Raw genomic sequence first — 21,478 nt, 5'->3', positions numbered from 1 at the left:
AGGAGGCGCTTAAAGCCACCTACAGCCTCCCGCAGCGCGGGTTATCCAGGCTTATTTTCTGCAACTCAGCAAGACTCTTGCCCCACCTGCTGCTGTCTTTCGGGGGCCAAGGACGACGCCCTCATTTCGCCCACACTCGCTCCTGCTGCCGCATTGCTCCCAGTGCTGTCCCTTGGTGGAAGGGCAGACGGGTGGAAGGACTACAACTCCCAGCAGCCTTCCCCCGCGCCCACTGACGCCATCACACGCAAGCGCCAGGAGGCGCTTAAAGCAACCTACAGCCTCCCGAATCACGGGTTCTCCAGGCTTGCTTTCGGCAACTCAGCAAGACTCTTGCCCTACCTGCTGCTGTCTCTCGGAGGCCAAGGACGACACCCTCATTTCGCCCACACTCACTCCTGCTGCCGCATTGCTCCCAGTCCTGTCGCTTGGTGGAAGGGCGGACGGGTGGAAGGACTACAACTCCCAGCAGCCTTCCCCCGCGCCCACTGACGCCATCACACGAAAGCGCCAGTAGGCACTTAAAGCCACCTACAGCCTCCCGCAGCGCGGGTTCTCCAGGCATACTTTTGGCAACTCAGCAAGACTCTTGCCCTACCTGCTGCTGTCTCTCGAAGCCAAGGATGGTGCCCTCATTTCGCCCACACTCGCTCCTGCTGCTGCATTGCTCCCGGTCCTGTCGCTTGGTGGAAGGGCGGACGGGTGGAAGGACTACAACTCCCAGCAGCCTTCCCCCGCGCCCACTGACGCCATCACACGCAAGCGCCAGGAGGCGCTTAAAGCCACTTACAGCCTCCCGTAGCGTGGGACACGCGCGGGCGTGCCCGGGCACTGCCCGGGGCAGGACTGTCCGAGCCCGTCGGAGACTGACGGAGGCTGGGCTGGGCCACTCCTCTGACTCTGCCCTTTCAGTAAGACTACTTTGTTATCAGACCTTTCCTGTTGTAGCCCTAGTGCTTTTATATACCAAATCTATCATATTTTGTGTATATTATAGTTTGGGGAAAGTGTTTGATCATAATATTTAAGACTAATGGTGTTACGTTCAGGGAAAGGGAGGAAGGGTGTATCTGGTGTTGTTGGCGGGAATGTTACTGGGACCCTTGACAACTTTATAGTATGGCGAGAGTGTAGAGATGGTGTATCATTGTGTTTCCATTCTCTTTGTGAGCAGCAGTTTCATAGCCAAAGTCTATCTCAATAACAAGAGATAAACATTCCACAGTTTTGGTCCGGTGAGTGACCTCCTTTCAATGGACCATATGTATACCAGACGTGATTTAGCAGCCCTCAATGCTCCATTCGAGATTACCATAAAATCATGTTGATCCAGTGCCCTGTTCAACTAGATGAACTCGTTTGCAAATGTACACCAAGCCTCTAAACATGATCCTGTTTTCAAAATGAGGAGTTAGCAGAGTGTGAGCATGTGAGATTGTGGCTCTCACCTTTTCCTCAAAAAAGTTGTGAAAGTTTCGATATAATAGCGTGAGTGTTTTGTCAGTAGCTCGTTATTTGAAAGTAAGATGAGAATTGAAATTAAACTGCAATGCTTTGATCTTGTTGACAAGGTAACTAGACAGGCCTCTAAAATTAAACTCATTGAAGGTTGTTGCAAGCTTCTTGATAGAGCAGGGCATAAGCCTATTGTCATGTGTTTATGTTTGTGTTGTGCTGAAGGCTAGGCAATTGTACTCATCCAAACCTGCTTGATTTCAACCTTAACAATTTATTGTTGCTCCAATATGAATTTAGCTTAAATAAATGAAAAGACAAGAGATGTTTGGTAAAACAGGAACATGTTGGTGTAAATAAACATAGCGACTTGGAGAATATCAACAGAGGTGTGTCTGAAGGGTTGTATGACTATCCATCGCAAGCAATCTCATCGCGGGCGTTTGCATCGCGGGAAAAACATCGCAGAAGACATCACAGCGGCCATTTTTTGATCGCGCGTCGTTACGACGCAACTGCGGGCACAGCCTTGGATAGCCTGTTCTATCGGCGACATGACATCGCGCGACTTAACAACGCGGTGTTTTACATCGCCAATGGGTTGGTGGGGGGGGGGTGGGGGGGGAATATATTGTGTTGCACACAGTGTGTTAATCTATTTGTCCCTGTGCCGGTACCGTGTGGACTGCCTCCTGTGATCGGTAAGTGTTCCCCTCATTCTCTGTGCCTGCCTTCGGCCCTATCTTAAAAACTAAAGTTCCTGGCATGTGCAGCTGGTGCAGAATATTAACTCTTGGCAGGAATGGGTTAGTCAGTATCTCCTAGCTCTTCCCTTAGAGAAATACGCTGTAATTTGATGTGTTTGAGCCTTATAAAAAAAAAAGTGTTCGATGCATGGTTTGTCTTGCTACTTGGCACCTTGGCATTAAGATCTACGGCTATATCTGGCACCTTTCATGTTCCCGTAAAGCCGCAAAATAATTGCCTTTAATTTAACACTTAATTTTAGTGTAGCGCACACTGCTCACCTTGTTAGCCGTTTCGGAAAACATGCAAAGCTTGTCTTTATCCACGTAAATGCTAATCTAACTAAAATCGGTCGAGGAATAAACGCGCATTTTCACCAGTCAGGCATTTGCCTCTCCCTGAACTTCTCATTGAAATACATTACCCTCCAGTCACAAAATTTGAGTTTTCAGACCTCCCAACGGTTAGTGTCGGCCATTGAAGCAAATTAGTGTGCAACCACTTTACATAATGGATAGCGTGGGATGTGTGCACTATTTGCCGCCGTTTTTTCTTGCCTCTGCACAATGTTTTCCTCGTTGTTGTGTGCCCTCCTGCCCTATGTTTGCCTCTTTTATGCGTGCCCTAATGCCCTGTGTTTCCCTTGTTTTTCGTGCCCCTTTGCCCTATGTTTCCCTCGTTTTTGAGTGCCCTTCTGCCCTCTGTTTCCCTCGTTTTGTGTGCCCTCCTGCCCTATGTTTCCCTCGTTTTTGAGTGCCCTTCTGCCCTCTGTTTCCCTCGTTTTGTGTGCCCTCCTGCCCTATGTTTCCCTCGTTTTTGAGTGCCCTTCTGCCCTCTGTTTGCCTCGTGTTGTGTGCCCTCCTGCCCTATGTTTCCCTCGTTTTTGAGTGCCCTTCTGCCCTCTGTTTGCCTCGTTTTGTGTGCCCTCCTGCCCTATGTTTCCCTCGTTTTTGAGTGCCCTTCTGCCCTCTCCATCCATCCACCCAATCCACCACCATCCATCCATCCACCCATCCCACCCACCCATCCACCTACCCATCCAGCCATCCACCCACCCACCCATCCATCCACCCATCCCACCCACCCATCCATCCATCCACCCACCCATCCACCGACCCATCCATCCATCCATCCATCCATCCACCCACCCACCCATCCATCCACCCAATCCACCACCATCCATCCATCCACCCATCCCACCCACTCATCCACCTACCCATCCACCCATCCCACCCACCCATCCATCCAGGCACCCACCCATCCATCCATCCATCCATCCACCCATCCCACCCACCCATCCATCCATCCACCCAATCCACCACCATCCATCCATCCACCCATCCCACCCACCCATCCACCTACCCATCCAGCCATCCACCCACCCACCCATCCATCCATCCACCCATCCCACCCACCCACCCACCCATCCATCCATCCATCCACCCATCCCACCCACCCATCCATCCATCCACCCAATCCACCACCACCCATCCATCCACCCATGCCATCCCACGCACCCACCCATCCATCCATCCATCCATCCATCCATCCATCCACCCACCCACCCATCCATCCACCCATGCCACCCATGCACCCACCAGATATATTGATATGAGGGGATGTGCGTGATAAATAAACTTCCCATCAAATTTTGTTGTAAAAAATAAGTATATGAAAAAAAAATAAGTATATAATCTTGGTATGATTGGAGGATTGCAGGCGCGAACCGTGTCTGTCAGCACCAAAGTCAGTCTATGTCATTGTGCTTAAATAAACATTCTTCTAATGATTCGTAAATAAACATTGTTTTGTAATCATATTTCCAAATATGCACCGTTTTTACGCTGCTTAATTACCTCCGTCAGAAATAAACATTCTTCTAATGATGCTTAAATAAAAAATTTTAATGTCTATTGAAATTACCTCCGTCAGTTTATGTCATTGTGCTTAAATAAACATTCTTCTAATGATGCTTAAATAAACATTGTTTTGTAATCATATTTCCAAATATGCACCGTTTTTACGCTGCTTAATTACCTCCGTCAGAAATAAACATTCTTCTAATGATGCTTAAATAAACATAGTTTTGTGATCATATTTCCAAATATGCACCGTTTTTACGCTGCTTAATTACCTCCGTCAGTTTTCCAAATATGCACCGTTTTTACGCAGCTTAATTACCTCCGTCAGTTTATGTCATTGTGCTTAAATAAACATTCTTAAAATAACCCCCGTCAGTGTTCTTTACATGTAAACACTGTCATGTTATTCGCTCGCTTCCCAGTCAATTCGATGTCATCGCTAACGATGTATTAGGTAATGCGATGCACTTGCATGCGTCCTAATGACATGCGAGGTAATGACGGGCACGATGTAATTGCCGCGTTGCAATGTCAGCGCGATGCGATGTATCCGATGTAAGGGGTGCTTCCCGTCTGAAGACAGTTTCAGAGTTCAGAAGTTTAGGGCGCACATATATACATTTTGTGGGTGGCATAAAACACTTCCACATTCTTTGAAAAGCATCATCGTAAACGACAAGTACAACCATCAGATAAGGGGGACACAGATGGCTCTTGACCTCATGGAGAGTTAGTGTGAGCCAGTGAGTGCATGTTGGGATGTCCGGTGTGGTGAGGGCATGATCACCCCACCGGACATCCCAACATGCACTCACTGGGTCACATGCAGTGTACATGCCGTGTCTTGATTGGCTGAGTGTTCCTGACTACATGTGGCATCTAACTTTGTGGTATTTTGGGAACGCACGCCTTTGGCCAAATCTGGTTTTCATTGGCACCAATCTCCCCAGTCAGGTTTGTGGTGTGACTACCTACCTGTGGGATCGATCGTGGTTTTTTTCCCTAGGTGAGCGTTTGTCTTTAGGCTAAGTGTAACCCCACATGCGACCTGTCAATCAGTAGGCTTGGATTTGGGTTGCTGAGCCTGTCTGACCACGTTTCTCTGACTCGGAGTTGATGGGGGGCTTGTGTCGAATGAATCCAACAGCAATTAAACAAGTTGACGAGTGCATGTGTAACATGCCAGTCATTGACATCATGTTTACTGATATTCTCATTATTATACGTACAGTTGTTACATTGTACTTCAACATTGCATTCACTGAGACTGACATCATTATGCGTTCATAAGTTACAGTTTGCATCAACATTGGATTTACCAGCATTGACATCAATGTGCATGCATAGGTTACAGTGTACATCAGTATTATATTTACTGGCATTGACATCATGGTGTGTGCAGATAATAGCGTATATCAATATTGCATTTATTGGTACTACTGCTGCTTTGTGTGCATACATCAGGGTGTACATTGCTATCGTCATATTGATCTCAACACTCCCCCCTCTGGTGCAATTTTCAACTACATCATTTCACTCATAAGTGAAGACAGTCGCATTATTTGAAACGGTGTGTGTTGCTGTAGTGCCTGTTATCCCATCCCTAGCTATTTGCTCACTACCTAGTTTTCAAACAGCGTTTTTAAAGCAGGAAACCCCCACCTGTAGGAAACCACACAGTGATAGTACAACCATGACAACAGGAAGCAGCGATGTGCACAGCCTGGTCACCCATAGGGGGAGCCGGGCAAAGAGACTATGAAACCAGTCCTTTTCAGGTTTAACCCCCTCCTTCTTCATGTCCATTTGTAGATGATGCAGTGCTTGGATGGCAAGAGCCTGTGTACAGTTGTCCATGTCGTTTCCAGGGATAAAAGTAAAACAGGAAGCTCCCATCTTGGCACACAACCCTCTCTTCATCCTGGCCATCAAGTCCAACACATACCAATGTTGCATCACCATGCGGCATACGGCTCACAGTTCTTTCCTGATAGCATTAAGGCTGAGCTCAGTGTCACTGATTATTTTCAACATTTCCCACCTGGTAATTTGTAACCAGTGGGCATTTACTTTTGTTTGTACTGTTAAGAATGGTATGGACCCTCCTGCATTGATTTGAGTGTCCGTATTCTCCTGGAATGTCCCTATACTGAGCCCAACCAAAATATTAAGCAGAATATCTTCATCGAGCCTGATGCAATATAGCTGTTGTCTTCTTTAGCAGATGTTTCTTCTCCAGTGATGACCAGGGTTGTGGTGTATATGGTTACAAGGGCACAGAGGCCCGGCCACCAGTGAATGATTTGGGCATAGGCAAAGTTACCACAATAACAGTAAAAATCCATTAGTGTGGAGGTGCCACATGGCGGGTCCAGTATGTGCAACAATGCCTCACAGTTGACATTGGTCCCAAGTGGCATTGTTCTTTGCCTGTGAAACACAAAGAATACTGTGTGTAGTTTCAGTACAATTAGGGATTGCCCCTTCCCTTCCAACCATGTGTACCTATCTATCTTAGTATCCCAGATTTTCTGGCATGGGGTGTCTGTGCTAGATTTTGATCCCCTCCCATTCGACTAATTTCCCCTAGTGCTATCGAAATTAATGGCCCTACACTGGAATTCCATACTGGGAATCCATTTCTTATAAAAAAAGGTGGTCTCAATTACGTTAAGGGTCATCCGGAGACCGCAGACAGAAGTAGGGGCAGACTTGTTTGCACACTGAAGTGGTGGTTTTGCTACCTCTAAGATCCTCTTTTCTACAAGGTCTCAGGGCAGTGTCCTCCCCTATAGTTCCCCATCTGTGCATCCTGTCTAACTCTGTTTGAATGTCGCTAGATTTAGTAAAAAGCTACAGTGCTGTGGGATTGGCCTCCTATCGGGAGATGTTTAACACTGCTTTATGTGGTTCTACTCTATAGGGTTGTATCTTTACCCTGATCCTACAGAGATACAGGTAGATGAGACATTTGGCTTTCTTGGGGGCTATCTCTAGGGGTAGGTAAAGTCTGTCTGAACCTACTGCATGGGGTATCAGTGAGCATATGTAGAGCATATATAACATGACCTGTTCGGGGTTTGAGCACCCACGGTGGTCATGTGTTGATACCATGTGTTGTGTAGGGGGGGCGTTGTGTAGTGCGTGTGGAATGCTTGCGTTGGGTTCAGTGTATGTGTACGTGAGTTGCAAGAGGTCTCTACACTTGTGTTGCAGGAATACAAAAGGGGGTTTCATTGAACTAGGCACATTTTGTGAATTGGCAGGGCAAAGGAGCTCCCCGGTTAAGCAGAGTGTGTACATAAATTCAGGAGTATATAACTTAAAAAACATTTGTATGCTGTAGGATTGTCTTCCGGGGAGATGCCTGTCCTCTGGGCGCCTAGAGGTGAAGAGCAGGAAAAAGAGTTTGTTATAAAAGAAACAGCTGTAAAGTCAATTTGAAGTCTGTGCTCTTGAGCGGTTGGCTTGTGGAAGTCCTTTTGGAGGCTGTGATCGAAATTTATTTTGGAGGCTTTGGCTGAAGAGGTAGCAGCTGTTGCAATGATAGTGCACATGTGGTTAGATCATTGACCTTTAGGATAAGAGCTGTGGGTTGTTTGTTAGCTTGGAAAAAACACATTGTTAGACAGTTTTAGAACAATTCCAGGTTTTCCATTATCTGGGTACATTCTATAACTTCACTGGAGCATGAATCAACCTAGAAGAGGGCTATAGAATGGTGAGAGCACTTTTATGGAATGGTGAGTTTTAAGTGTGTTTTAGTTTTGTTTTAGTATTTTCCTCTGTGGGCTGTTCCATAAAAAGGTGTGCTATTTTAATCAATCCTTTTGACCTATATGGGCTGCGTGCAATTTTGAAAAGCAGAGAAGTCTTGACTGTTTGGTTGTCTGTCTGTTGACAAAAGAGCATTCCTCTGGTCTCTGCACGTGGCACACAATGAGGTCCTCTCTGAACAGGGTTGGGCTATTGGGTTATGCCTTCTTTCTGGAAGGTTTGAGAATTTCGGGCTGTTTCTAGGCTGCTTTGTGTGGGTTTCGGTGGGAGTGTACCTGTGGTCTGGGCGTTGCTGGTTTTAAGGAGGAATACCAGAGGTGGTCAGAGGGTCGTTCATGGACTCCCGTAGGTCCCTGTACGGAAATGACTGGGATCAGGTTTGTTTGGTGTGTTTTCCAATGAGGGTCAAGTGTGCCGCTGAGATTCTTTGTGCTTGGCCCCATGTGGGTGGTGTTAATGGACTCAATTGATTTTCTATTATTGACTGGGGTCTTGTGAATGCATTTCTTTGGAGTTTTGAGGATACCTCTGCCCTATGCATGTTTAGGAACCCAGCTTCCAACACCGAGGCATTCGCCTACTTTTGGAACTAATGAAGGGCCTCCATTTGGTAGGAAAGCCTAAAGTTGTCGGTACTTACATAGCCCGCCCAAAGTTGGACTTGGGTGAGCAGTCCGGGGTGCCCATTTTATGCCCAGGCTGGGGGACTTCCCTGCTCCCTCATCAGACTGTCCTCCCTCTGAATCGTGGTCAGCTAGCCCTTCCCCAGGGGACCAACAGTGGAAGGAGACCTAGATCCCTATGGGCATGTGCATGGCAAATTCTGGCCTGGCCTCCCAATTAATCTAGCATTTGGCAACCTGCACAACTGTTGCAAATGTAGGTAAGGAAAATGATCTGCACAATGGTGTGAAGGGGATACATCCTGTTGGGGTGATCTTGTGCTACTGTATGTTTATATTTTTGACTGTGTACAGTTACTCCCTCTGACGCAGCTGTGGACCTGGCACATGTTGGGTTGAGCTCCATGTCTGTTGTGACTGCTGCCACGCGCTCGGCCAACCATCTGCTCCCTGCTGTGACAGGGCACCAGTTGCCTGATTTCCTAGGGGCTGATTGGAAACTGCAATGGCATTGCTATGGGCTTGATTTTGTGGATGGATATTCTGTGTGGCCTGTCCTGGGATTGTGCCTTTTTGTTCCGCATGCTTTTAGGCAGCAATAGTCTGTCCTATCGGTTTTATCGTAGCAACAGTGACATTCTCTGTGACTTGAGGGCTGCCAGCCTTGGTATTTTCTGGTGCAGGCACTCTGTCTGATCCCTCTGGGACTCTGTGGCTCAGTCCTCTTCCAGCCAAGTGCCATTTTCCAGCTTGTGGTTGCCTTGGTCTTTTGAAGAGCGATCTCACCTACTACTTGGTCATCCTAAGGGGGCTGCATGGGGAGTGGAATTTACTATTCCAACACCTTCCCTACTGTACGTAGACTGGTGTTGGAATAGTAAATGTTACTATTCCTAAGTCCAACGTCCTCCAGCGCAAGTCATTGTCACGACTTGCGTTGTAAAAACTACGATGTAACACACCACGATCATTTTGATCGCGTTGTTACATCACATATTCGCTTGCATTGGGCCCTGGAGCTTTCCTCATTTAGCAAGTGAGGATACCTCCTAGGGTGTCGCCTTGCCAGTTGGGTGTGGCGGAAGTCTTCCAGGGGTTGTTTGCCAGGATACCACATTAGATAGCGGATATGGGGCTTCCAATGTGGGGGATTAAATCAGAGGTCAAACCGTACAACCCCAGGAGTGCGTTGGCTGGTTGCTACCACCATTGTCCCTATGTGCCTTTGGCTGGCTCTCCACCTAGCCTCTGTAGACTCAGTGGGCATGTGAGTGGGGAAACTCTGTACATGAGGTTGTACCAGAAACAATCTACTGGTTTTGAGCTCTAAAAATGGATGCATCAACAGGCTTTTAACAATTTGACAATTACAAATGCAATGAAATAATAACAACCTGTAGCAAAGTGTAATGGTTAGTTCAGAATAATACAAGTAGACTTTTAGCAGTGAAATAGCAAATATGGAATTCTGATTTATGGAAAAAAAAGTTATGACTTTATGAAACGCATATGCATACTAGCATGACACAACATTTAACATGTAGCACAATTTGCTAAATTTCAACAGCACCACAACATCAACATTGCATAAAATGAAAAAATCTAAAAGAGACTAGAAGAGAAAAGATTAGACAGACAAACTTGTTACTTTATCCAAAAACCTTAGTCTCCTCTCAGCACCTACAGCCCGTCAAGAGGGCTGCTCCGTGTAACACACAGCTAAGTGAGCTCAATAGTTTGTCAATATTGGCTCAGCGGAAGAAATTAGCAATGATTTGTGCAGAGAAATAGGGACAGCTGATGACTATCGACATACTGTGACCAAACACAAGCTATACCTTCTTCTCTAAGGTATGAATTGTTCCAGAACTTCCGAATTACGCCATATCTCACAGCCAGGGGTTGCGCGTACCAACTGCCAGATGCCCAGTAGTCCACGCAAAAAAGTCACCCCTTCAATTCTTTCAAGAGTCATCAGTGTTGAGAAACCTACAGTCCCTAAGAGAATTCCCTTTAACTAAAAAATAAGATTCAGGTGGTGACCCTATATAACACTCCAAGGGCCGTACCTGTTGTGTCACGCTCAAAGCTTCAAGCAAAAAACAAGTATAGCTACCCCGCCTTCTCTAGATTGCTGTCTAGGGAAAAAAACAAAGGTGATCTACTCGCTTGTCTTAGTTTTCCACATGTCACATACTGGGATTAAGGATCAGATGTATTCTCTTACCCTTTGACGGCTGTCTCCGTCTGGACCTCCGCCTTGTGGATTCAGCAGAACTTCAAATCAATTATGGTATCTGCTCACCGATCTTGCGGCGCAGATCGGGCCAGGGTCCTTCCTTCCACAGCAGACAGGCTTGATAAACCAATCTCTCCTATCTGGTTCACCAAAATATTGCTCCAATATGAGTTTACCTTAACTAAATTAAAAGATAAGAGGGATTTGGCAAAACAGGAACAAGCTGGTTTAATTAAACCCAGATGCCAGGAGAGTATCAACAGAGGCACACCCGAAGACAGTCTCGGAGTACAGAAGTTTTGGCCGCACAAAGATACATTTTGTGGGTATTTTAATACACTTCCGCAGTCTTTGAAAAGCATCATAGTCATAAAAACCAAGCACAGCCATCTGATAAGGTGGACACCAATGGCTTTCAACCTTAAGGAGAGCTAGTGTGAGTGAGTGCGTGCGTGTCCAGATGTCCGGTGTGGTGAGTGCGTGATCAACACGTGAGGTGTACATGTTGTGTCCTGAGTGTTCCTAACTTGGCATTTTGGGAATGCATGCCTTTGGTCAAGCGTGTTTTATTGGGGCAAATCTCCTCAGTCCTCTTTATGGTGTAACTACCTATCTGTAGGATCAATCAGGGTTTTTCCTGGGTGCGCGTTTGTCTTTAGGATAAGTGTAACACCACCTGTGACCTGTCAATCAGTAAACTTGGGTTAGTGTCACAGGACCTGTCTGACCATGTATTTCTGATCCAGACTTGATGGGGTGGTCATCCCGGATTAATCCAACAAAAATGATATGAGTTTGTGAGTGAGTGCACGTGTTTCATGACTGTCATGGATATCATATTTACCGATATTCTCATTATTATTCATACATCATATCATATCATATCATACATCAACATTGCAATCAATGAGATTGATGCCATTATGTATACATAAGTTACGGTGCACATCAACATTAGGCCTGGTCACTGAACTTTGCTCCTTTCGAGGAGTTGGCAGAGTTTTCTGCACTCCGCACTCCACAGAGCTCGCAGAGTGCAGAAAACGCTGCTTCACGATGTGCAGCAGAGTTATTTTCCCACTTGCGATCGTGAATGGTAAGTTCGCGATCGCGAATGGGAAGTTTGCGAGCGTGACTTGCTGCTCGGGTGGAATTTCTACCTGAGCTGCAGAATTATCAGCACAAACTGCAGTTCGCACTGCACTCCGCCACTGGTGGTACTTCACAGAGTTTTTTTGTAACTTCGCGGAGTTCCCCATAGAAAAACTCAGCAAACTTCGCCCATGCCTGATCAACATTGGGTTTACTGGTACTGCTGCTGCTAAGCATGCATGCATCAGAATGTACATACCTATCATATTATCGATCACACCCCTATCTTCCTAAAGTCTTCCTCAACACTGAATATGATGATGAGAAATATATAGGTGTCATCCTCATAGAGTGATCAATGGAGATTCTCCAAGTTTGTGTAGAGAGAATCTGGATTTTGTTAAAGACACGGGGACTAGCATTATGCATATAACTTCAATTGCCAACTCCTTGCAGCACTTCAAAGTATTACATCGCCAACACAAAAATTCCAGAAATTAGAATGTCCCTTTAGCCTATATAAGCTCAGCAGCCATCTTTCTCTTTTAAGCTGCTCCTGTCCCATAAATCCTAACCTCAAACCTATTCAAACAATGAACATAATCCTTGTGTCCTCCTTTACTGGTTTTCTGAAACAAACAAAAAAACAAAATTTACACTGTTCCCCAATGAGTCTTTGAATGTAAACAAGACATACCTTCTAAACTCATCTCCCCACATACTCTTACCTGGGAGGGTGGGCGTGATAATGCTAGCCTCCGTGTCTTTAATGAAATCCAGATTCTCTCTACACAAACTTGGAGAATCTACATTTCATGACAAGACCGGAGGCTAGCATTATGCATGTTCTAAGCTGTGATAAAACCACAGATGACACATGGCCCATAGGCTTCAAATTAAATGATGCAAACACATCCACATTTGACCAATCAGCTGCATGCAAAATCTCCTCCAACCGTCCACCTGCCATGAAAAAGTTAGTTACCATTGCTCCTCTCACCGAATGAGCACCATACTCCTGCAAAATTTCACATGCCTCAAGCATACAACACCTCACCCATCAAGCAATTGTCTCTGAAGTGACTGACCTAAAAGGCTTCACATACGATATCAGCAAGTGATTATCACCATGCCTTCTGAACCCGCATAATCTGTTTCATACTCTCTCAAACATCTTACCACACACAACTTTGGATGTTCCTCAAACCTAGGATAAAATATCAATGAAGACATGCACTTTGTTCTCTTAGTTACTCTAAAAATCACCCTGTCTGGATTATAACATCTGTTAGTAACATCTAACGCTTTAACATCAGAAAATCTCCTGAACTAAATCAGACACAATAAAGTTGCTAACTTCCCTGCAACTGCTTCATACTTAAAAACATATTAATTGGCCACCCTTCAAACAAATGAAGAAGTCTGTTCACAACCCACAAGCAACTGTATCTTGCTCTATGTGGTCTCAGCAATTTAACTCCTTTTATAACCCTACAAATTAGCGGTTTTGTACCTATAGAACAACCCCCTACCAAACCATGTCCTGCAGCAATTGCAGACCTATAACTATTAATAGTTCTGTAACTCAGGCCCTGCTGAAACAAAGTAGATAAAACATTCGACAATTCTGTGGCAGATGCCTCCATGGGATCCAAACCCCATTCCATGCACCAACAAGCCTATTTCTTCCATGCTCCAGCATACCTTTTCCTAGTTCCTGGTGCCCAAGACTCCTTGAGTAACTCCTGAGCCTGCTCCGAAAGTCCTTTGAATTGCACTCCTCTCTTGAAATCTAAAAAATAAGAAGGCTCAATGCTCCTTCCAAAACCAAAGGATGAAAAACTCCGTCTGCCCCTAGAAGAATGTCCTCTGACTGTGGTACCAAGAATGACTCCTCTATCGCCATTTCCAACAGACCTGGAAACCATGCCTGTCTTGCCCAAAAAGGTGTCACAAGAACCAGCTGACATACCTGTCTCCTCACCATCAACAACACCCTCTGTATCAATGCAAATGGGGGAAATGCATACCCCTGAATATTCCTCCAATCCTGCTGAAACGCATCCACCTCTTCTGCTAATGGATACGGCCTCCAACTGTAATAAAGCTTCAACTGGAATGAAAGTCTTGACGCAAACAAGTCCACGTCCAGCGGACCCCACCCTTGAAGTACCCTCTGAAAGTATTAGATATTCTGCTTCCAATCGCTGAAATCTCTGCGATACCTCGAATTCCTGTCTGTGACAACTTTTGCCTGACCTAGTAGATACTCTGCTTGCAAGCCTATCTTCTGCTCCAAACAAAAATTCCAAATCCTCTTTGCTAACTGCGTCAGATTCCTCTTCCTGCTTCCACCTAAGCGATTTTAAAAAGTACTGCCGAAACATTGTCCATTTTCAATAAAACATTGAAATTCCTTAACTTCTTTCCAAAACTCCTTAAAGCATAAAGACCTGCTCTCATCTTCAAACCATTTATGTGTTATGACTTCTCCTCCAAGGACCATCTTCTACCTGTTTCCTGATCCTCCAAGCATGCCCCCGTCCAAATAGCCTCGCATCTGTCTCTATCACAAAACCTGGAAAAAAATTCCAAATATTGCACGGCCTTGACAGGTCTCCAGGTTCTCCAGCTACCCAAATCAGCTCCTCAATTGCTGCTACTCAAAATATAACACGATCTCCATATCATAAACCTTTCCTCAGTACTTCTGCCTTCAATCTCTGCAAAGCCCTGTAATTAAGCGGCCCAGGAAGAACCGTCTCAGAGTGACTTGCTCCTTCTTCAACATTCCTTTCACCTCCGACCTTATCTTTACCAGTTTCTTCTCTGGTAAACTTAGTGTCGTCTCTACTGTGTTCACTACAAAACCCAAGAATTCTAAACATTGTCTGGGTTTCAAAACCGACTTCTCCCTGTTGATCTAAAATCCCAATCCTTCAAAAAGATCCAAAGTCAAAACCATTTGCTCCTCCAACTCCTCTTGACTCTGAAACATTAACAAAAAATCGTCTAAGTACATGATCATATATATTCCTCTCTCCCTGAGAAACTTGGCCACAGGTCTCAACACCTTTGTAAAGCAGTATGGTGCTGATGCCAGTCCAAACGGAAGGCAGGAAAACTGATACAGCTCTCCCAACCACCTGAACTGAGGAAACGTACGACTATCTTCCGCTATAGGAATAGTGAAATAAGCGTCTTTCAGATCTATTTCACTAACCAATCGTTCTCCTGCAGAATATCTCTCAAAATATGGATACCCTTCATCTTGAAGTGTCTCTAAACCACATACTGATTCAACCCTCTCAAATTTATCACGGGTTTCCAACCCTTGTCCTTCTTCACCAAAAAGATAGTACTCACAAATCCCTGATCTTTCTTGGTTACTTTCTCTATTGGCCCCCTTCTGCAACAACTGCATTGACTCTTTTCCTACTACATCCTGCAGTTCTTGCTGAAAAACCAACCGGCCTGGTTCCTTCAACTGCTTTAGCTCTTCCTTGAACACCAATACATAACCGTTTATTGTGAGAGTAACCCATCTGTCCTTGGTTAAATTCTGTCAATTTCTTACAAAGAATTGTAACCTCCCCCCTACTTTGCTTGGGGTAGAACCGAAACCAGTGTTCATACTCACCTTGTGATCGTTGTGCGAACTGAGCTCGTCCCCTTGCCTGGCACATCCTACCCGCTCTTCTTCGCTGGGGGTAAAAACCTGTTGCAGACTGAAATCTCCTGAATGCAGCACGTGCCTGGGACTGATATTGAGCCCTTGTGTTTGACCAGCCAGGGAAACGGGCCCTCACCTCGGTCAAAAACACCCCTTCCAAAGACCCTTCTTAAACATGATTGGGCCTTGTCCAAACTGGTGAAGGTTGAAACATACTTTCCAACCCCCTTCACCAGTCCATCACCAAACAAGTACCCCTTTGGTTCCTCTGAAGTCTCCTTCTTTGCAAAGTCCACTAACCTTGAACTTATCCTCATTAGAATAGCTTTGCATCTTTCTGCTGACAAAGCTGCATTTGCATTTCCGAGGAAACCAATTGACCTCTGTAACCAACCTCTCAAAAGCTTATTATCTATTTGGACACTTTTCATTTTGGCCTCCTCTGCCATAGCCAAAATTCTGCCCAAAGGCCCAACACACCTAGTAAACTAACTTGCCACTGTTTAAGTGCCGTCTCCAAACCCTTCCTGGGGGTCACACCCCATCTCAAACAGAAAACGGATCAAAACTGCAACCAGATCTGGCGTCATACAGGATTTACCATCAACCACAGGTCGAGAGCACTCTGCTCTCATGACAGCTCTGACCTCCTTTTCTAAAGGCCTCCTTATCCACAGCTTCAAACATTCTGCCACATGAGGCAGTGGCCACCGGTCAGCGCTTCTAGGGTTCCTAATCATCTCAGGGCTGAACATGCCCTCTCCCTGAGAATCCTTAACGATCCCTTTCTCCTTCCTTGCTTTCTCAACTTTGTCGATATCCATATCCCATCCATCATCAAAATAATTGTCTATAATAAATTATCAACCTCATCTTCAAATTCCTGCTCCAAGTCACCCTCATGTGATCTATCACCATCGTGTGTGCCACTGTAGGAATCGTCTTTTATGCAGCGTTGGACACCTTCTTCATTTGTGGCACACCTTTATTTCTTGCCAGAAACCTGAATCCAATGTCAATATTCTTTTTAAGTCTCTTACCATACCTTTCACATCAAGTCCCTCTTCTTCTTCCATAGACCTATACTCATCCTCTGAGCAGTCCACTGCTCTTCTTTTGCTTCTTAAAACGCTCTGCAGAACCTCCTTTACAGAGCACTTCACCTCCTCATGTACTATTTTCCCCAGGTTGGCATCCCCCGAACCTGAGGACTGGGCACCCTCATTGTCTTCTATAACCTTACTACACAAAAAACAAAACAAAAAAAATCACCAATCAAAATTATTTTATATGATATAATTCTTCCTCTTATTGCTTAAATTTATTTATTTGCTTATGTATTGTTTTTTTTTGTACTTCCTACTCTAAACTAACTCCTACTTCTTATACCTAAAACTACAGCCTCTCGCTCAAACTCTCACCCTCTCAAATCCCCTATTCACATTTACTTGAGCGTGAATCCTCCCTCTCAGCCGGCTGACTGAATCAGCTGTTTGACAGTTGGGAGGCCAACGCTCATCTCACACTATACACCGATGGCCGCGCGCTTACCTCCAAAGCCATCAACTTCCTTGACTTATTCAATCTGGCCCCAATTTTGTCATCACGCATTTTAGTGTGATGACCCCTTACTGCCTACGGGCGTCCAAAAGGAACAACAGACACTTGTCAACAACAGCACGCACTGAATGTTTGCGGCTCGTTCAGCATGCACGGGACCCTTCAACCTTCTACGCTAGCAGCTGATGTGCGACACGCTTGTTCACGGCACAACGATAATCTTTACCTACTCATTTTTTTATATTTAATCTAAAAAACCCTCCTTACATACCATCAACTGCCTAAGACCTAAACTCTGCCTATCTCACACAAAACTCATTAATTGGGTACTCCACAGCAAATCTCTAATAACACCTATAGTTAAAACATCAAGTATTAGTCAAACACCATATCATATTAACAGATATCGACTAAAACATTTCCTTATCTTAAATGCTATAATTTAACTTCATTTACAAGTATAAAATATTTAATTGAAAAGCAATACTTATCTATCAAGGAGCAGCAGATAAGAGAGGCAGATGGCTGCTGTGACAGAGTTTATATAGGCTAAAGGGACATACTAAGTTCTGGAATTTTTGTGTTGGTGATGTGATACTTTGGAGGGCTGCAAGGACCTGGCAATAGAAGTTATATGTATAATGCTAGCCTCCAGTCGTGTCATGAAATCTATGGAGAGCTACTAAAGTGTTGACTAGAACTCCTACAATCTATTTAGTGTTTTGCAGGAATTGTGAATATCTGTAGAAACACGCATTTCTCTCCATTAGATAATTCTACAAGCTGTTCACTGTGCTACAGGGATCAGGTATAATACGCTAAGATTTCTCAACTGTCTAGACTCCGTCCCCCATCCTGCATTTTGTGAGGCAGACTCTGTGGGAGTTCCTAAAGGATCCTCTTAAGGCATGTTGCTTACCTGACATAACCACAATCATTGTGGAGGGCAGCTATAAAGGTAGATTTAGTGTAAAAAATAATTTGGGGAGATGCATCAAAGAATAGTAGCTCTTGCTGCAGGAAAGTGTGTGCAGCTGGCAGTACAGTTCTCTATCTCAACCATGACTGACTTAGCCTTTCATCTCCTCAAGGTAAATAACTAAAACCGAACATGAATTCAAAATAGCAATATCCATTCTTAGCTGGTGGGCAAATATGAAGGCCGAGACAGCTGAAAGGCAATGCTGTTTAACAAAAGTCAAGTTGTGACTCAGCAGCAGGGGAATGCTTACTTGTTTTATTTCCTAATACAGGGACCCTTACAATCCTGTTGAAACTTTTATAATACAATTGTACATATAGAGCATTTGCAGAGATAACTCAATTGCGAGAGAAAGTTGGAAAGATGAGAACTGTAATTTGTTATGTTTCCTTATTTGAGTCTTACATTTTAACCTTATCTTGTTTACATCATAGAGTTGGGCAAGACAGCAAATTAATAAGGAGAGCTGAGCCAGAGTCCTGCTTAGCTCTAAGAGACATACGACATGCCAAGCCAACATATTTGACATGTCAATCATGCAGCAAACACCGTGTAGAAATATGATAAAGAGTCCTCAAAATTCAAAGAAATTGCATTTCTTTAACATACAGAAGTGTTTGAAGTTAATACATCATACTGTATCAATGCTTTGTGTTGAATTTATTAGAATTTCAGTTAAAAAACTTTATTCGGTCATAATAAATATAGACCATAATAATGTTAGACATACTTCAAATAAAAATTTATAATAAAAACATAATAAAACAGCACAATTTCATATTGGTAGTCTTGACAAATGATCATAGACTTAGCAAATACCAAATAAGACCCATAACACAGTTAAAAACAATCAAAATGAAGATAAAAAAGAAAAGTTATCCCCCCTCAGCATATTTGACAATTCATTAGGCCCACAAATCGCAGTGCACACAATCAAAGATAATATTAGACTTTAGAAGCCTAACCAAGCGATTTTCTAACCTTAATCACAAGTCTCAAAAAGGTATACACAATCAATACAATATCAACTGAGGCCAAAGATTGCAAAAAGTGCGATGCGTCTGTGCAATGACACAAGGAGTGTTTGATCAGAAGGAGCTTGATGGTGTAGGATCTAGGCTTGGAATAAAAAGCGCAGAAGAGCTCTATGCAAAGAGCTCTATGTCGGTTTCTGGTCACAGGGGCAGGGTGAAAGATTGTATGTGCAGTCATTGCACTGAGGAACAGTGGCTAACCTATGAAATAGGTTAAGCCAAAACCTGAGTAGAATAAAGTGCTGATAGTGCTATGCATCTAATAACAGAAATGGCTGGGTACCCCTACCTGGCTTAAGCTGCATGTATGAGATAACAGATGGAGACTAAATGACCTCACCCCACCTTATATCTTACCAGAATGTGTAACACATATCCCTGAGTAAACAGAAAATGGTGGTAGTGTCTCTCAAACGAGAAAGCGTCCGCACATAACGTTAGAATAACTCCAACTGAAAACAATTCAACGTGTAAAATAAGTACTGTAATGGTATTATTGTCAACCAACAAGGTGCATTGCTATCCTGATTCACACCCACCACCAAGGGTGTCAAAAATTAGCAAGAAAAGAGAATTCAAGCTAATATCAAAGGCCAAAGAAGAACAGGTTGGGCAAGCACTCTTAAGATTAGTTAGTATTGCACATTTGTTTTATCGTCCTTTTCAAATCATAATACAGGTGAGAAAAATGATTTGGGTAGTGATCTATCTTCACTAATGAGCAAATAGAAAGTTCATATGTGGATTGTGAGTTTCAAAATACGGATCCAGAGGCTGAAGTTTATATTCCAAATCTTTTATTCCATATACATTAAAAAGGTTGTTGTATTTTCCAGCATACACCGCCGACACGTGTTTCGTCTTTACAAAAGACTTTTTCAAGGCAAACGAAAATTAGTTGTGCTATATTCTGATGAAGCAGATCCTGTCTCCCAGCAGTGGAGGCTCTTTGCGGATGGCGCGGTGTACTAGACTTATCACGGTCGACTAACTTAAACTTATATGAAGGACTCAACCTCCACGCAGCAAGACAAGCTTAACCATTCAAGATAATTTCCCCCATTGCGTATTGTGAAGGTGGATTAAATCTGATGCATCATACAAGAATACATGGAAGACGAGCGTGATTTTTAAATCTGCGTTTTCTTGGCTTACCACCTGGGGAAGCAGATAGAGCTTGTGACCTTCAATTTCTCCTATATATCGGCTGGGAGACAGGATCTGCTTCATCAGAATATAGCACAACTAATTTTCGTTTGCCTTGAAAAAGTCTTTTGTAAAGACGAAACACGTGTCGGCGGTGTATGCTGGAAAATACAACAACCTTTTTAATGTATATGGAATAAAAGATTTGGAATATAAACTTCAGCCTCTGGATCCGTATTTTGAAACTCACAATCCACATATGAACTTTCTATTTGCTCATTAGTGAAGATTGATCACTACCCAAATCATTTTTCTCACCTGTATTATGATTTGAAAAGGACGATAAAACAAATGTGCAATACTAACTAATCTTAAGAGTGCTTGCCCAACCTGTTCTTCTTTGACATATCCCTGAGTGCCTTTTTATACACCAATGTTAGAGATGAGAATGGGTCTTCAAACACATTCTGCCTACACAGAGCCACCGCCATGTCCCTAACTCCCTTCAGTCAGGGAATCTCTAATCCACTGGCCATTGACAAACATTCCTCGATTTTCATTGTATTCAGTGATAGAACATCATTATTCCAGCCCCCCAACCAGAGCGTTATTGGGTGCATCCTAAGAGTATCCTCAAGGTAGGATTACCCTAACTTCCTAAGGCAAATAATGGTGGAAATACTCGGGAGGAGAGACAATAAACATTGAATACATTAATTTTCAGTCACCTGTAATGACAGGACTGCCTGGGTACCCCAGTCCCCCTGCCCCATACAATGATACAATGCCATCCTGGTGCATTTTGCCCAATAGATAGTCAGCATGTGTGCTTTTGATCTTTTACCCAGTTTGGCTGAGAAAGAGAAAAGTGCATTAATGCTCCTCGCTCGTTGCTTATTTCTAACTTCTAATTGGGGAAGCCACGAACCTTTGCAGTTTAAGGTTAACCCTAGATAGCTAAAATTATCTTTATGTTTTAGTGGGTTGTCATGGTTGGTTGGAAGCTTGGAAGGTTGGTTTCAAATTGCTTTTGAAAATTTCCTGCTTATGCTGATCCTCAAATATAACCCTTCCATAAAGGAGCAGAAAGCATCCAATAGGCACTCGAGAGTTAGGTGCATAAGGACTGCACTATCCACCTATAGCAATTACAGGTGCTTAATGTAAAAAGAGAAGAGGATGGCACAATGACACACCCTTGCCTAACACCCCTGCTCACTCCAAACACCTCAGAACACTCTACCCCAACCCAAACTTTACAGGGGTTTTGGCGTTGCTATACATTTCC

General features: G+C 44.0%; 1 protein-coding gene across 7 annotated transcripts in view; it reads right to left on the bottom strand.

Moving 5' to 3' along the window:
- LOC144825246 (F-actin-capping protein subunit alpha-1-like) overlaps positions 1 to 21,478 on the bottom strand; it is a 523,698-nt gene that overhangs the window by 144,703 nt on the left and 357,517 nt on the right. The window contains exon 1 of one of the 7 annotated variants that reach the window (XM_078684084.1): positions 17,020 to 17,112. The exons of 5 other annotated variants lie outside the window; for them this stretch is intronic. In XM_078684084.1, coding sequence (XP_078540210.1) covers positions 17,020 to 17,079 — 60 coding nt within the window. In that variant the 5' untranslated portion in view covers positions 17,080 to 17,112. Of the gene's footprint in view, positions 1 to 15,435; positions 16,925 to 17,019; positions 17,113 to 21,478 lie in introns of those variants that run through there. One more of the 7 variants, XM_078684089.1, reaches the window with a different exon arrangement.

This window comes from Lissotriton helveticus, chromosome 3_1 (assembly GCF_964261635.1).
Source record: "Lissotriton helveticus chromosome 3_1, aLisHel1.1, whole genome shotgun sequence".
NCBI lineage: Eukaryota > Metazoa > Chordata > Amphibia > Caudata > Salamandridae > Lissotriton > Lissotriton helveticus.
This window is presented reverse-complemented; position numbering and strand designations above follow the sequence as displayed.